At 38.8% G+C, this 17203-nt stretch overlaps 1 protein-coding gene across 3 annotated transcripts in view; it reads right to left on the bottom strand.

The window, feature by feature from the left end:
• Positions 1-17203, bottom strand: part of Csgalnact2 (chondroitin sulfate N-acetylgalactosaminyltransferase 2) — a 33553-nt gene that overhangs the window by 9462 nt on the left and 6888 nt on the right. For 2 of the 3 annotated variants that reach the window (XM_040739147.1, XM_040739146.1), the window contains exons 2-6: positions 14026-14947; positions 11314-11530; positions 9542-9643; positions 6275-6453; positions 4775-4869 (exon numbers count right to left, since the gene is read on the bottom strand). In XM_040739147.1, the coding sequence (XP_040595081.1) occupies positions 4775-4869; positions 6275-6453; positions 9542-9643; positions 11314-11530; positions 14026-14686 (1254 nt within the window). In that variant the 5' untranslated portion in view covers positions 14687-14947. Of the gene's footprint in view, positions 1-2977; positions 3278-4774; positions 4870-6274; positions 6454-9541; positions 9644-11313; positions 11531-14025; positions 14948-17203 lie in introns of those variants that run through there. The other variant, XM_040739148.1, reaches the window with a different exon arrangement.

Below are 17203 nucleotides of genomic sequence, written 5' to 3' on the forward strand. Positions count from 1 at the left end.
CCCTCCTCCCCTGTCCCCCACTAACCCCCATCCTATCCCCTTTCTTCTCCCCAGGGAGGGTGAGGCCTTCCATAGGGGATCTTCAAAGTCTGTCATGTCATTTGGAGCAGGGCCTAGGCCCTCCCCCGTGTGTCTAGGTTGAGAGAGTATCCCTCTATGTGGTATGGACTCCCAAAATCCATTTGTATGCTAGGGATAAATACTGATTCACTACCAGAGGCCCCACAGATTGTCGAGACCTCCTCACTGACACCTACGTTCAGGGGGTCTGGATCAGTTCTATGCTTGTTCCCCAGCCATCAGTCTGGGGTCCATGTGCTCCTCCAGGTCAGCTGTTTCTGTGGGTTTCCCCAGACTTGTCTGGACCCCTTTGTTCATTACTCCTCCCTCTCTGCAAGTGGATTCCAGGAGTTCAGTTCAGTGTTTAGCTGTGGGTGTCTGCTTCTGCTTCCATCAGCTACTGGATGAAGGTTCTAGGATGGCAGTAGTCATCATTCTCATTACTGGGGAAGGGCATTTAAGGTAGCCTCTCCACTACTGCTTAGATTGTTAGTTGGTGTCATCCTTGTAGATCTCTGGACATTTCTCTAGTGCCAGATTTCTCTTTAAATCTATAATGGCTCCCTCTATTATGGTATCTCTTATCTTGCTCTCCTCTAGTCTTCCCCTGACTCAACCTTCTTGCTCCATCATGTCCTTCTTTCTCCTAGCTCCATCTCCCCTCTCCCCATGTTCCCAATTTGCTCAGAAGATCTTGTTCCTTTCCCCTTCTCTGGGAGACTCTCTTAGGGTTCTCCTTGTTTCCTAGCTTCTCTGGCAGTGTGGATTGTAGGCTGATAATTCTTGGCTCTATGTCTAAAATTCATATGTGAGTGAGTATATACCATGTTTGTCTTTTTGTGACTGGGTTACCTCACTCAGGATGGTTTCTTCTAGTTCCTTTCATTTGGCATGGCTGTGATTTTTTAAAAGAAGTAATTTCATAAAGCTCTTTTATTCCTAGTAAAAGTTGACTGATTGTATTTGTGAATTACAGTCAACTTTTTAATTCATTTTTCTATTATGTGTGGTTATTGTTTTTTAGTATCACTTTAAATATTAAATAGATCAAGTTTCTGTCTTAAACAAAGAGACTGAATTTAGAGTTTTTAATGACACTGAATTTTAAGAAGTTATGATCAGGTATTTTGCAGGATGCCTCTCAGGGTAAATTTGTCTGAAACTTTTCTAGTGATTATACTGAGATTGTAAATGAAGGGCCCTGTCTCTTGTATGACACACATCAGGGATATATGAGATTGTTGGTAATGCTATCCTTCAACATTTCTCCTTCTATTATATGTTCCAGGAATGGAATATGAGTTGTCAGGCTTACACAGCAAGTGCTTTTACCTACTGAGTAAGCTCATCCACTGTCCAGCAGCAATCTTATGTCATTTTATGTAAACATCTTTTTTTTTTTTTTTTTTTTTTTTTTTTACAGGTTCAATTGTGCCTTTATTCACTTAGTGCATCGAAGTATACAGGTGTCCTATAAATGAAGGCCGCCACTCTGAGCAGCGTTTTTAAAGCAGTATTACAGGAATCCTTATTGATCGCACCGTAGTTATAAAAACCGGGGACATAATGACATACACAACCTACACAAGACAGGGTAGTCAGATATAATGATGTAAATAAAATAACATTGAAAGTCAGCAAGTGGACAGTTGCATGCAGGGAGGGGGAGGTGCCTGTAAGGAGCTAGGATACTACGTGGCTATGTTGGCTTCCCTCCATGACAGCAGGCAGTTCTCACTGAGATTCTCAGATCACAAACATAAATGACCAAAGATGGTCTGAGTGTCACAGTGGACCACATGCAGGTAGTAGGAAGCAGTGGTTTGCTTTAGCTGGAACTGGCCATGGATCTCTGTCAAGAGCAGGTGTGTCTCCTGCTGCCAGGCGTCATCACAGCTGACATCTAATGTACTGACATGGAGTGGGAGAATCTCAACAGCTGTCTGATATAACTACCATTACAAAGACAGTTATACCCTAACAAATTATTTATAGCTTTAAGATAAATGCAGATGGAGTGCATTTGAACTTCAGAGTTGAGTCTACCATTTGACAGCTGCATCCTAATGCCAGCACTGCATACCTGATTGTTCCCCTTCCCTGAAGCAGGTATGGGCCAAACAGAATCCAAATCCAATCTTGCAGCCTCCTTAGATGCTGAACCAAGAGACCCCCTGTTCAAGGCTGGAACTGGTCTCTGAGCAGTGAGGAATATCTGGTAGCATCTAGACAGCAGCAGGTAAGCTCCCCTGCACTGTTGAGGGTGAGCAATGGTAGTGTAGCTGGGGGTCAGGACCAGGCTACTTAAAGCCATATCCTACACATCTAACTTGTTTTGGGCAAAGCTAGAGCCCTCTGGGGCCTCTGCTAGACAACCTGGGCCGAGGGACTGCTTAGGCAGACTTCTCTACTGAGTGGAAGCCCTTTTAGAGAAGGCAGCAGATCCCAGGAAAAGACTGCCCCTGATGCTGCTATTCCATTTAAATCCCTACAGGAGAAAAATGTCAAAATAACGTGGTCTGTTTTATTGGCAACTCAGGATGCAAAGTATTTTATTTTTAAACTTCTAAAGTTTGAACACAAGAGAGCCTAATTTAGATGAGTTTCAAAGCTGAATGCGCTTGCATGGAGCTCAGTTTCTTGCTGACAAACAGTTCCTAACACCCTAGGTGGGCGCCTATGTTCTGATCTGTGAATGGTAAGCTGCCCAGCGTCTGCTGGTAACATCCCTTTTTTCCTTGATAAGGGCTTAACAAACATTAGGCACTGTTCTAGTCTTACACAGCCAGTGCTGTTCCGAATGTCTCCTGGGAGGCGTACACCATGTACAGAAAGCCATCTTCGTCCTTCTCACTCTCGTACACTTCAGAGATGGGCGTGGACACGCTCACCATGCTGTGCCCGTTCACCAGGAGGAAGAAAGCTTGATTGGCGTTAAGCTGTAAGCGCCTTCTAATTATCTTGATGAGCTCACTCATGTTCACATGATCGGGTACAAGGAACTTGGTTTTGTCCAAGACAGGCAGTTGCTTCTCACCCTTGTATCGCTCTATTATCACTGGGATCTTGGTGGGGTGTTGCTCCCGGATGAGCCGGACATCTTCCACTCTTTGTTCGAAGCTGCGACGCTGCTTGAAAGTCTTCTCGGACGGCATGGTGCGGTGGTCCGGGGTCGGAGGATACTGCTCCCACGACGGCCACTTCCCTTGTGTAACATCTTTTTTTTAAAAAGATTTTATTTATGTATTACATATACACCAGATTGAATTGTAGATGGTTGTCAGCCACCATGTGGTTGCTGGGAATTGAACTCAAGACCTCTGGAAGAGCAGTCAGTGCTCTTAACCTCTGAGCCATCTCTCCAGCCCTTACGTAAACATCTTAAAGCGTATGTCTGCTAACTTTATCTCATTTTGCAACACTCATATGTCCATTTTAATTATTAATTGAAATTAATTTTTCATTTTTATTCATGATATATTAATTATATACAATAACAGGTTTCAATATTACATTTTCTCACATATAATTTGTTTTGATCATATTCACCCCCATTACCCTTTTGCCCCCTCCACATCTGTTCATCCTCTTCTTTCTCTGTAATCCAGTAAGTTTCACTAGGGTTGCTTATAGACTCTATATGAGAGTGATTTACAGGAGCATTGGCTCTCCATCAGTGGCTGTACTACTGAAGAACGTGTCAGTCCTTCCCTAGTTATTCTTTTTGTTTGTTTGTTTGTTTTGGAGACAGGGTTTCTCTGTATTGCTTTGGAGTCTGTCCTGGAACTTGCTCTGTAGACCAGGCTAGCCTTGAACTCACAGAGATCCACCTGCCTCTGCCTCCCGAGTGCTGAGATTAAAGGCGTGTGCCACCAATGCCTGGCTAGTTATTCAATTTTTTTTTTTTTTTTTTTGGTTTTATGAGACAGGGTTTCTCTGTATTGTTCTGGAGGCTGTCGGTCCAGCCTGGCCTCGAACTCACAGAGATCCGCCTGCCTCTGCCTCCCGAGTGCTGGGATTAAAGGCGTGTGCCACCACCGCCCGGCTTAGTTATTCAATTTTAAAAGATTTGGCGTATGAGATTAGGTAGATGTGAGCAATCTATTTGCCACTTTGGTCCTATTTGAATATACACTCCTAAGCAATACTGACCTATACATAACATAAGATACAGGGAATTGTGTGTGTGTTCACATTTGCTTTGGTCCCGGAAACCAGGTGAATGAAGCATAGGAAGACTATGTCCTAGCTTCATAACGTGTCTGTAAACCACATCATTTCAAACAATAAGCTTATGTAGGCCTTGATGCATGGCATTCGCCTTTCATGACTTTCTACATCATTTCTAATAGTGCACTATTCCCTCAAAGCTGTTCAGCAAAGCAGTTTTAATTTCTAGTTAGCAGAATTTAAAACTTAATTTTAGTTTTAGTATTACTAAAATAATTTGGCAGAAATGTGACTATACAATCACTATCTTCTGGAACATGAGGGGTTTTCTTGTGGCTAAATGTTTTCTCTAGCCAATATCACTTACTTCTAAAGTAACCGAAATGAAAGCCTTTTGATGGAGGTGGGAATGCAAAAGAGGCTATGGAACTGTGCTTGAAATAGCTAATTTTTTTAATTGAAACTTCATTTCTACTGTATAACAAACATAAAGGAAAGTAGAAGAAATCATCCAGCTTTCATAACCAAAGACATAAAGTCTTACCAGCTGCTGCTCCACGGGGGGTGGCACATCCTGGTTGGCATAAACAATGGCAGGATTGTAAAGACTGAACACCACAGGATAAAACACCTTTTTACCTATAAATAAAAATATATGCTTATTTCATGCGAAGAGGTTACAAATGAAAAGTTTGTATTACTATATTTTTATCTTTTATCACTGTGATAATTTTATCAATACTGATAATATTAGTTAAATAATATCATTGTCTAGTTTATAACATATAACAGGTTAAACTATGAAACTGGAGCTGCAAAATAACAGGAAAAGACATACTAACAGGTGTTGCACGCTTTATTCATTTCAACTACGTGGAGGAACATAAAAGTGTTCTCAGCCAGGTGTTGGTGGCGCACGCCTTTAATCCCAACACTCGGGAGGCAGAGGCAGGCGGATCTCTGTGAGTTCGAGACCAGCCTGGACTACCAAGCGAGTTCCAGGACAGCCTCCAAAGCCACAGAGAAACCCTGTCTCGAAAAACCAAAAAAAAAAAAAAAAAAAAAAAAAAAAAAAGTGTTCTCACAGGTACTCAGTAGGTGAGCCATTTCATTACTCTTTGTTTTCACTAATTCAGGAGTAACATATAAATTAACCTCTGACAAACACCAAGGAATTCAGACATTTCTGTTCTTCACTCTTCAAACAGTCAATAAAACAGAACATACTTAGAATATTGTGCAATCCACAGATATATAAAGAATAATAAAACAGATCTGCAGACAGATTTAAATCAAAATTTGGGAAAGTTGAAAAGGCCCTGTCATTCAAACTTATGATATTCCAGGACCTTACCAGCTAACTAGGCCATTTTACCTAAGCAGAGGAACCCTTGCTATGACTGCTTCAGACAGGTATGCTAGCATCAAACATCCAGTAGTGGTCAAGCAGCCTCTCTATTTTGGTATACTTATACATTTACAAACTTCTTTTATATCTACTATGTAAAGCAATGAACCATAAATCACTTTAAAATGCATAATCTGGAGACCAAATACTACTTGTACACAGACCTCTGCATGTCTGTGTAAGGTGTGTGCATGGCAGTGTGTGTGTGAGACATGTGGGGGGCACACATTATCACCCTGAGACTAAGAACTTGTAACTCTCCCTCTATACCGCCTCTGCGTGTGACTCTGACTTGAGCCGCTCCCCTGTCATCAATTTCCACTTACATTCTTTTGTACCCTTCACTCATGCTTCCACAACCACTTTTGGGTTCTACTCCAACTAGGCAAGCATTCCACCATCCCCACCCAGCACTCTGCATGTCTTTACTTCCCTTCAAAAGAACCACTGGAATTTGACTCCAAGAAAACCCAGGATTTGAACATCAGAGGCTCAACATTTAAGTCAGGCCTAATATAACTTTTAAAAGCATCCTAAGGGTTAATAAGAACTTGTTTCCCTCAAGTCAATGTGACTCAACACTGGAATGCGTGGATACTCCTTGAACTCCACACTCATCTGTTAAGTTTTACTCACCTGGCTCAGCATTTAACCGGCAGCTGTTAAGGAACTCGGCTGAGAAATATATATCAACATCGCAGAAAAACATCAAGACTTCTCCTTTGTCCCAAGCTTGGGCACCCACATTTAGTCCTCGTCCACGATTAAATTCTTCATTCAGTGAGATCAAGGTATAATTGTGGAAATCAGACTCACTATAAGGAAAGCACATACAAGAGCCAATAAGTTCTATTTAAAAGTTTTCCAATGTCCTTCCTTCAATGGAACTTACAAAATATATTTTATATTTCAAATAACTTATTATGTTGGTTATATATTCACACAGGGTAAGGAAATCTTAAGCTTCATGTGTTTGTTCATTATTAGGAAGAGATATTCACCAAATGCCCACATTTAAAGTAACAAGCTAATGGTATGATATTTTAAAAGGCACACATAGCCTTTTGAGATCTTAAAAAAGTACTGGGAAAGAAACATGTAATCTCTATCCTCTTCTTCAGCTGTTTCCCTTAGAATCATGGGACATGTTTGTTTGGGTATCTCCCCACACCATCAAAATAGATTGTTTTCATTACTATGACACAGTGCCCCTCAGAGAGTAATAGTTCAATATGTACTTGCTGAATGAATGAACAGTGGTTCTGGGAAGAGATTGCTTGTGTCTATAGTAACTGAATGTCAGATGGGGAACTTGAATTACACCTTGGTAGGATCCCAAAGTAAGTAGCAAGTTACAAGGTCATTTCAAATAACCCTCAGAAGCAAAGAACGTAGCTGGGTCAGATTACGAAAATGGAAACAATGAGGAGAGGGTCACACCAATGAACTGTGACAGAGGGAGAATGAGAGGAAAGCACTATTGAGGAGGCCCATCCTTCCCAGGGCACACAACTTTGTTAGTATCGTCAAAGGAAGGAGGAGTCAGCAGGGTTTTCTGCTAGCACAGTGTTTCTTATAGTGAAGCCCTCAAGTCTGATGCCTTCTGGTAAGTCATCAATCATATGGTAAATTCTAGAGCTACACCTCAGAGTGGCTGGCTCAGAAGCAAGGGGTGGAGTTAACGTCTATGCTTTAGTGAGTCCACTAGGTGTCGCTGGCACTAATGCTAGAGAACCACTGAACAGGGATGCCTGCTCTCACAACAGTACAGCATGGGTAATGGAGAAAAACAAGCAGGCTCATACCATGCATACAGTGACTCCAAGAGTTCTGGGGACCCAGGCTCTTCTCTCCGTCTTGTGGTCTATAAATTTCTCCTTTCTCTTTGAGAAACTGCCCACTGCCGGCCTGGATGCCCTCATCACAGAATATCCCTCACTCTACTAACCCAATAATAGTAATTTCCTAATCATGTGTGGTCAACTGTGAGGCCTCCACTCCACTCAGCCACAATAACTGAGTAGCTCAAGGGTGGGTAAAGCATTCTTCCCTGGGATTTTTCTCCACTGAAACTCTCTGATGACAAAACTGAGAAGATGTAATCCCATAGCCACCAACAGCCACATCCCTCACCCTGTGGAAAAACCCAATCTGCAGCAGGAGAATGAAGTCAACATGCAGAACACAAAGACTACAAGAAAATCTTCATGGTATTTAAGTGTCTGATTCCAATACTTCAGGTCCCAATGTTATTTTGATTACTTTCTTCTCCAAATGTATTTGCAATAATCCTTTCATTTCTGGGATTCTTCTGTGTTGCTTATAATCTCCTTAAGCAGGCTCAAGGTTTCTACAATTTCTACAGAGGATTCTTGACAACTCAGGGAGGTGATTTAGCAATACACCAGGGTAAATGACTGGTACTTGGTAGGTGATTGAGAGCAGTAAAGAGGGAAGTAGGACATGAAGGAAGTGGTAGGGAAGGGACATAGAAAAGGCCCCAAATAGAAAGTAACTCAGCAGAGACAATCAGAAGTAGAGTAAAAGACTCTGTCTGGCTCTCAGATACGAGGCCCAGGCAGGGCCTATGAAATGGTCTGATTCTGAGCTGAAAGAGGGCTACCATGATGTGGAGAGGGAAAGATGAGTCATACTTTGTACATCAAGGTTGCAGGACAGGGACAGGGTTTTACACTCTTTTTTTATGCCCATTCTTCCAACTGCCTGAGTTAGAATTCCAAGCAGTATACCTGTTGGTGGGACTCAACAGATGTGAGCTGAATGATTCGAGAAAAATGGCTGCTCACAACTAGCAGGTTAAAAAAAAAAGCCATGAAAGATATGTAGTTTATGATACAATAAAAACAACTAACCTAATAGTTTACAGCATATAAAAATCTACACGCATAAAAACATTTTTAAAGAAGGAATGACTGGCTACCACATGTAAAAGAATCATCAAAGGGGGTATAAGAGAAAAAGGCTGAATTTGGCAATTAAGTTTTACATTTGGGCCCACAATTTGGAGAGAAAATTTTTCATTTTAAAGAGCGGAAAATTATTAAGGAATTACTAGTTCATTCATTCAAATCTTTGAGCATCTGCTATGTGCCAGGTACTACATGAGTTACTTAGTTACAGAATTACTTTCCCATCAAGTTTGGCTGTAAAAGAACAGAAACAAAGCAGTATGTACTGTGCACTGCAGAATCAGGTAGGGGTTGTAAAGATATACGAGAACTAAGCACCGTTTTGAGGAGAGAGCGGAAGCATGGGTATAGGAGGGAAGAAAGGTGAGGTAAGTTCAGATAGCATTAAAGCAGAAAAGGAGACAGAATCTGCAAGATACAGCAAGTGGATAGATCATAGGAAGTCCTGATCATCTTGGATTGCCTGCTATGCAATTAAGGGAAGATGAATTTTTAGAGTTGCATGTGAAATGAAGAATTTACTATCATTACCACCCACTCATATACACCCACTCAGACAACTTTGTGTGTGTGATGTATGTGTATATACGTATGATGTGTATACATGTGTGTGCACATTTGCGTGTGTGTACAAGCGAATGTCAGAGAACCATCTTGGGCGTTACTTTGTCTTCCATATTAAGACAGGGTCTCTGTATTGTCACTGCACACGTCAGCTGGTCTGTGAACTTCTGGATATCCTCCTGCCTCCACCTCCCATCTTGCATAGGAACCACTGTATTACAGATACATGCTGCCAAGCTCAGCTCCACATGGGCTCTGTGAACTGAAGCTCAGGTCCTCAGGCTTGTTCAACAGTACTTTACTGACTGGGTTCTACTAACATAGTTATTTAAAAATCACTAACACTGAGTACCTTAATTCTCATCCTTTTTACACACGCTAACACTTAGCATGCTTGTGGCTCACCAACCTTGCGATAGATTCTAGGATAGACTTGACTTTAGATAGTCCTTCTTTCCCAAAGTACACAACTGTGAGATGAATCCTCTTGTCTTGATGAATACAAACATCTCTAAGAGAATTGAAAGATAGCATTTGTTCAAGAAAACATACAAGGCACAATTCATTCAGAAAGCAATCTCATGACATTCTGGCAAGAAAATGAATAAGACACTATCAATGCTGAATGAAATCACATATAGCATTAAATAAATGTAAAAATGATGATCCTGCCCTATTGTTAAAGATATTTACAGCAAAGGCACATGGTCTATGTGTCAGTGAGGACAACATTTCTGGGGGCCATGGCTACTTTACTTCCATATTTCAAAACATTTTTGGAAAACTTGCAGTGGGATTTTTCTCAGTAGCAAATTAAAAACTATTTAAGGAAGTATGTCCAATCAGTTCAGAACCAAACAAATAAATGCCTCAGATCAAGAGACTGTTCTCAAATGGAACAATTCAGAAGATTAGCCAGCTGCCGGAAGAGTGGTGACTACACCTGCTGCCAGGAATCGCTGCCATGATGTAGGTTACTTAGTAAAGAGGATGATGTAGCCTCTTAAAGCAATGCCAAGAAAGGCAATTTAAAAAAGTTGTAGGGAATCATACCTCACAGGAGCTTTTTCAAACAGGCAAAACTCAGTTGGAAGTATGACTCCTGGAAATTCTATCTTAGAACAGAGTTAACTAACTTTTATATATAAAAATAAAGGTTAGGCTCATAAAGAACTAAAACTGGTATATTAAAACATGACAATTGTTAAATTGAAACAAAAAAGCATTTTCCATTCACTTTAACACTTAGCATTTTAAAATAGCACAATAAGCACTCTGCTTACTAATTTGGAATGTTCCACTTTTAGTTGAATATTTGAATTTTTAAGCTTATTTCAATCTTAAAATTCAAATTGTTCTCAAGAAATTTTACTGGAAGAGGGAAATGTTCTGGATTTTCATTGTCATGGTTTGTGAATTTACACATTCCTCAAAAGTCATGAAAATATGACTTAATCTTAAAATATCCTTTACATTATCTTTAGATGATATGGATTTTTTTCTTTTTTTATGGTTTTTTTTGAGACAAGGTTTCTCTGTGTAGCTTTGTAGACTAGGCTGACCCCAATTCACAGAGATCCGTCTGCTTCTACCTCCGGAATGCTGGGATTAAAGGGATGCACCACCACTGCCTAGCTAGACTATATGGATTTTTATTGTACATAAATTTGGCTTCAATATAATTGCTTTTAAAAGTTCATACTGGGTTTAGACAGATGGTTCAGTGGGTAAGATCCCTGGTTACTCTATTACAGGATCCAGATTTGGTTCCCAACGACCACATGGAGGTTCACAACCATCTAGAACTCCAGTTCCAGGGGACCTGATTCCCTTTTCTGGTCTCCATGGGCACTGTACACATGTGGTGCACATATATACATGAAGGTAAACACTTCTAGATATAAAATAAATCTTTTAAAAAGTCCAGCTTATTTTAAATTCAAACAAAAAGTCATCAAATTGTTTCTAAGTCGTTGCACCTTCAAATTTATTTCATAGCTCAAACTGTCAAGAAATATAATGCACTATATGTGCTTTAAGAAAAAGAAATCTAAAAAATATCCCTTAAAGCCTATGAAATTATTCTATAATTCTAAGTAACCATACTTGATGAAGATTAAGCAAACCTGGACAAAATATGGTATTTAAAGAACCTAGCCACATATGCAAGTTCGGAGTTACCTGAAGTTTTGCATAAACTGTGAAAATGCTTCAGTCCTTTCAGCAAGTGGCACAATGACATTAATAACTAATCTTGTAATGTCAATCATCTCATTCTTCACTTTCATGAGTGGTCCAAAAGGGCGGAAGAGGGTCACATGTCTGTATTCCATAAGGTCTGCTTTCTTAAAAAAGAGTTCATACTGTGTGCCTTTATCTCTCTCAGTGCGATAATAGCCTAAAGAAAGAGTATAGAACAAAAACAAGTTATGTCAAAATTTAAATTCAATAGTAACACAGACTTCACTCAGGCAAGGATCCAATTAAACCAGACTGTAGTGACTTTAACTAGTTGTGAAAATACTTATTCCTAGGTACAGCCGAAAACAACCATTCTTTGTAAGAAAAGGTTTACAAAAGAAGCTTTTTGCTCTGGTATATTATTCAATCCACAAAATAACATCTAATCGTAATTATTCCTTTTTACATATGACTTTTCCCCTTAATACGAGACCCTATTGCCATAGTGCCAAATAAATTACTTCTGTAATATTAAATTCTAAGCCCAAACTTGGTTCAACTTAACAAACATGAATCAAGTACCTTCGTGTTAGTTATTGATGACACAGAGACCATGTGGTCTCAGTTATGAGGAAGGGCCAGTCTAGTGAGGAAGACAGAAAAATAAACAGTGACAATATACTGTGTATTATGTGTATGCATATATGTATATATACATACATGTATATATACATATAGAAAGACACACACACACATATATAAGTCAAAGAAATATTAGTATAGATTTCAATACAATGATCTGAGGTGTGTTTAGGAAGAAAGTATGAAGGTTGACTGGGCAATATGAGTTTTAAGTGTAACACTCATGAGCGAAAAGGTTAGACTAACCCTAACCCTTTAAGGCTTGCAGTCTTAAAAAAAAAAAACCAACCAGGATATGGGCAACACCATATAATGCAGCAAATCCTGTGACAGAGGACACATTATAGAGGTGACAAGAGCACACAGAAAGCATCACTATTCTAGGCTTGAGGTTAGAGGCCACTTCCTGGAAGGAATGACATTAACACCAAGGCCTGGAAGAGGAACAGAAGTTGCTTAGTGGTTGCCAGGAGAGAGACAGTCCTGGCACAGTGCAGGAAAAGTCAAAGACAGACTATATTCCAGGCAAAGAGAAGTCCTTAAAGGGACAGGAGCTAAGGAAAACTGTAAGTAGAAGCTGCAGAACATACAATTGTCACAGTTCAGAGCAGGTATGAGGACATGTCATGTCACTTAACTATCCTATTTCCTCTGCACTTTCAATTCTACCATGAAATACGAAACAAAAACAAAAACAAGCTTTCCAGTAAGTTGGAAAAATTTTGAGAGAAACAACTAGTAAAAAAAGTTAGCATGGCTGGCATTGGTGGCGCACGCCTTTAATCCCAACACTCGGGAGGCAGAGGTAGGCGGATCTCTGTGAGTTCAAGACCAGCCTGGTCTACAAGAGCGAGTTCCAGTATAGCCTCCAAAGCCACAGAGAAACCCTGTCTCAAAAACAAACAAACAAACAAACAAAAAGTTAGCATGACTTAACAGCAGGAAAAGAGGAGGCCATAGGAAGAAGGTAACTAAATGCCCCAGCAAAGCACAATGCCTTGCCTGATAGACTTCAGAAGCCATACAGGTGACAGCTATGATGAACTGGAGTCAAACAAAATGGTTTGTGTGGTAGGATGTTTACATAATAAAGCAAAAAGACTTTTAAAAACACATACATCCAAAAGGGGTTTCTTTGCAGTTAAATATTTAGCAGTGGGTATTAATTTTGGACACAGGTAGGGATGTACAATTATTTCTTTTTAGAACAATTAACAAATATCTAAAATTTACATAACCTTTAGGTTTTATACCATCTTTAAAAACATATCCTGGGGCTAGAGAGGTTACGATCACTGACTGCTTTCCTAGAGGACCTGAGTTTGAGTCCCAGTCCTTGTATGACAAATAACTGTAACTCCAGTCCCAAGGGATCCGACACCTTCTGGTCTCTGCAAGCACTGCGAGCATGAGGTGCACTACACATGCAGACAAAACATCCATACACATAAAAATAAAGGAAAGACCCGAAATCCTCTTTGTAGTCTGTATTATGAGAATCTGCTATTTCCTTATGTTTCCAAATGTAAAAGTACGGATTTCCTTTGATGCTGTGACCATTTGCTTCTCTCAGAATGGAAAAATACCATTAACCTACTGCATTAATTTTTTTCTTTCCTTATCAAATGGTTTTCAAATTTTGAACCTTACCTTCATACATTTTTAAAAACATAAGAGGAACGTCAACACCAGATAAGAAAGGAACGCAAATCACATGGCCCACAAGAGTCCTCCAACTTAAAATTCTTATTTTTAGGCTTATATTTATTCTGTTTTCCCAACTCTTATTCTTGTTTTTATTATAATCTCATTTTAACTTTTTCCAAAAGTCATTTCAAATTTTTGGTGAAATTAAATGGATAAAAATGTAAATGCTTTAGTACTATAGTAATAATTGATATATTAGCATATGTTACTAGCATTCTGTCATACTAACATAAGAATTTATCAAGATATAGAAATTGTTTTTATATTTGTGTGTGTCTGTGTCACATGCACACATGCCACAGCATGTGGGTGGTGGACAGACGACAACTTGCATGGATCTTACCAACACATTTTTCATATTACCTTCTATGAAGTCATTTTCATTAAATATCAGTTTCTCTCCAAGAGGGCCCTCCTCATCTTCCTGTTCATCATCTTCATCAGGATTATTAATGACCTCCAAGCCAGCTTCAATAACTTCTACCAATTCATCTCGTTTGTCTTTTCTAACTGGCTTTTCTTCAGGATGGCGAGTGAGACCCATTTCCAACTGAAATACTTTCATTAAAGTAAAACTTTCAAAGGGAACGACTCCATACTCACTGGGTAGTTTGGCTCCTATGCTAACTTCAGCTCTGTCGATCTGGGAATGAAGAAACTCTAAGAGATCACTAGGTGTCTGCTCTCTGTTGCCTTGATAGCCTATGCCATTAGCCCCTATATTCTTTTTCTCTTGCAATGATCTCATCTTCTCACTCATTTCTTGTAATTCTTGTTTTAGCTGGGCAATCTGGCGTTTCAGACTGGTTGCCCTGGATTGGTAATGTTCTTCTTGCTCCTGCAGGAGAGCCTGGTAATATTCTTTGCCATAATTTTCTCTAACAACACCAGGAAGAGATGCATTTCCATCGGTCTGGGGGGCACATTCCAGGAGGTACATAAATAACACTAAACTGAAGAGCAAAGCAAGGCCCAACAGCAGCCACTGGGTCCGGTTGTGAAGAATCGGTCCTCTTCTAGACATCCTTACTACTGTGTGTTTGCCTAACAAGACAAGCTCTTGGTTTATTCATAACTTTAGTAAAAAATTACCAAGAGTTAAAAACAAAATTAGGATTTCCATAAAAGTACCCAAATGAATTCTGCTGTAGTTTAAAAGGATTCTTTCTTCAGCTGTCATGACTACTTGCAGAAGTGAGAAATTAAGTATATTTCCTGTATTGTTACATGATATCCACACTAAGCAATCTGATCTATAAAATCCATTATATGGGTGGTGACTTTTCTGAAAGAAACAGATCAGAGTCAATCAGAATTTTGTTTCTTTAAGTATGTCAAATCACTGGCAGCTATGTTACTACTCTATGCAGAGGTCCAGGGAGGTGTTGGTACAGTTTAAATTAGTTGGTAAGCACTGGGAGAAAATAGTCAGAAAAATACCATATAAAATACTAAAATAATGTACATAAAACTTTATGCCCATTTGTTTATTCACTCATTACCACCTGGATCAAAGAAACATCAAAATTATGTTCGGTTTTTTTACACAGATTCTAATGAAATCATTATAAAATAATGCTCCTTGTAACTCTTTATTAACACCACTTTCCAACTAGAGCATGTAATATATGGGAACTGGATTTCTGTAAGTAGTTTTTATTATAGCAATAATGATTTACTGCAAGAGAAAGTTCCTCTGGTTATTCTTATTCTAGCTCATTAATTTCTATTACTCAACTCAACCAATCTAGGGAGACTAAAAAAATCAAATGGGGTGGGTACAATTTCAAAAGGTCACAGACGTCTGGGAAACACATTAAAAACATTTTTATGTCCAAAAGTCCTCTGGTAGATTACTTGAGCATTAGATCATTTTCCGCTGGATAACAAAGCAAAAGATTCCTTATAATTCTGGAAGATTTGGAGCTGATATAAAGAAAAACCACAAATGATTTATGGTTTGCCTGCCTTGAGAAAACTGGTAAATTTATAAAAGCACATGCTACCTTTCATGCTGCAACCAGTTGTGTGAGCTCTTGCAGTCTAATTCTAAACTAAGGATTACTGACTCTAGAAATAGAGGAGATTAAACTTAGGCAAGAAGGCCTCTGTTGCAAATAGAACTTCCATCCAACCCAGGGTTTCTGAGCAGAATAATGTGACAGGACAGGGAACATTCATTCCACGGTGATGTTTTCTCCAGTGCAGCACAACCCTGGAAACCTGAGTGCCTGCTGCAGAAAAGTCTGCATTATATTTTATTTTGTGGTGATTTGCATCAAAATGTAGGCACAAATAATAGGCTTAATTTCCCTAAGCCATTTGTTACCTTAGTAAACCAAATGACAAGCAACTGTCCTGAAAAATTTAATTCACTGTCTTTTACTATGACAACATTTACAAGATAATTGTAAATTTTCTTTAAATGTTGGGGAAAAACAGGGGAAATTTTAAGTTTTAACAAACTAATTAAATGATAATGCAAAGCTAAAACTTGTTCTAAGAATTTATCATTCCTTAGAAACATAATCTTTAACAAAAGAACCACTTGAATGCCATTATTGAAAAAATATTTGTGCATAAGTTATTACTAGCCTACTTGTTAGGGAAAAGAAAGGTTACATTTAAAAGTGTAGAAATATAATCTTTCATAACAGTTAATAAACCTAGGGGTAGTGGCATACATAATTAATCCCAGGACTCAGAGGCAGCTGGATCTTTGTGAGTTCAGGTCCAGCCTGGTCTACACAGTGAGTTCCAGGATAACCAGGGCTATATAGTAAGATTCTACCTTGAAAAAAATAACATCAACAACAAAAACTGTTAATAAAGATTGATATACTTAACCATACAATATGCTCAAATGATTTTTGAGGTTTAACTTGATCATAAAGCAACATAGGCTCCATTAACCTTTTAGTAATAAGTCACCTCAGTTTTTTCCTTTATGTATACAATATATTTTATACAATGACCTATAATTCATAATGGGTCACTACTAAAGGTTTACTTTTCAGTGAAAGAGAAAATATGTGTAGCAGTAAGTTTTACATTGTGATTAAATGTGTGTACATAGATATATAGATGAGACTTTCATGTATAATATATTAATAATTGGGTTGTGATCAAAAAATCCTAAAAGACCCTACTTTAAGACCCATTTTTCACATATTCCATACAATCCTTTCAGGATAGTGCTAGTATTAGCCTCATTTTATTAGAAGAAAAATTGTTCAGAAATAAGCAGATTTAAATAAGGTTATATAACCACTAAATGGAAGCATTAAAACTAAGTTATTCTTTCTCCATTTTAATAAAACTATAGGTTTTATAATACCTATGTGTGATTTAATATTGCAGTTGACTGTTTTCCAATGAAACAACAGAAAGACTGCTGTAATTAATGAGAGTGTACTTACACAGCTCTATGGTAGTTGTTAAATCTTACTTGCTCAGTTTGTAAAAGGAACTCTGGCTACATCCCACAAGGCCAGATTATAACAGTACTAAGCAACTAAGAATCTTGGAAGGGCTAGAGTTA

Source organism: Mesocricetus auratus, unplaced genomic scaffold, assembly GCF_017639785.1.
Source record: "Mesocricetus auratus isolate SY011 unplaced genomic scaffold, BCM_Maur_2.0 Super-Scaffold_100676, whole genome shotgun sequence".
Classification (NCBI taxonomy): Eukaryota; Metazoa; Chordata; class Mammalia; order Rodentia; family Cricetidae; genus Mesocricetus; species Mesocricetus auratus.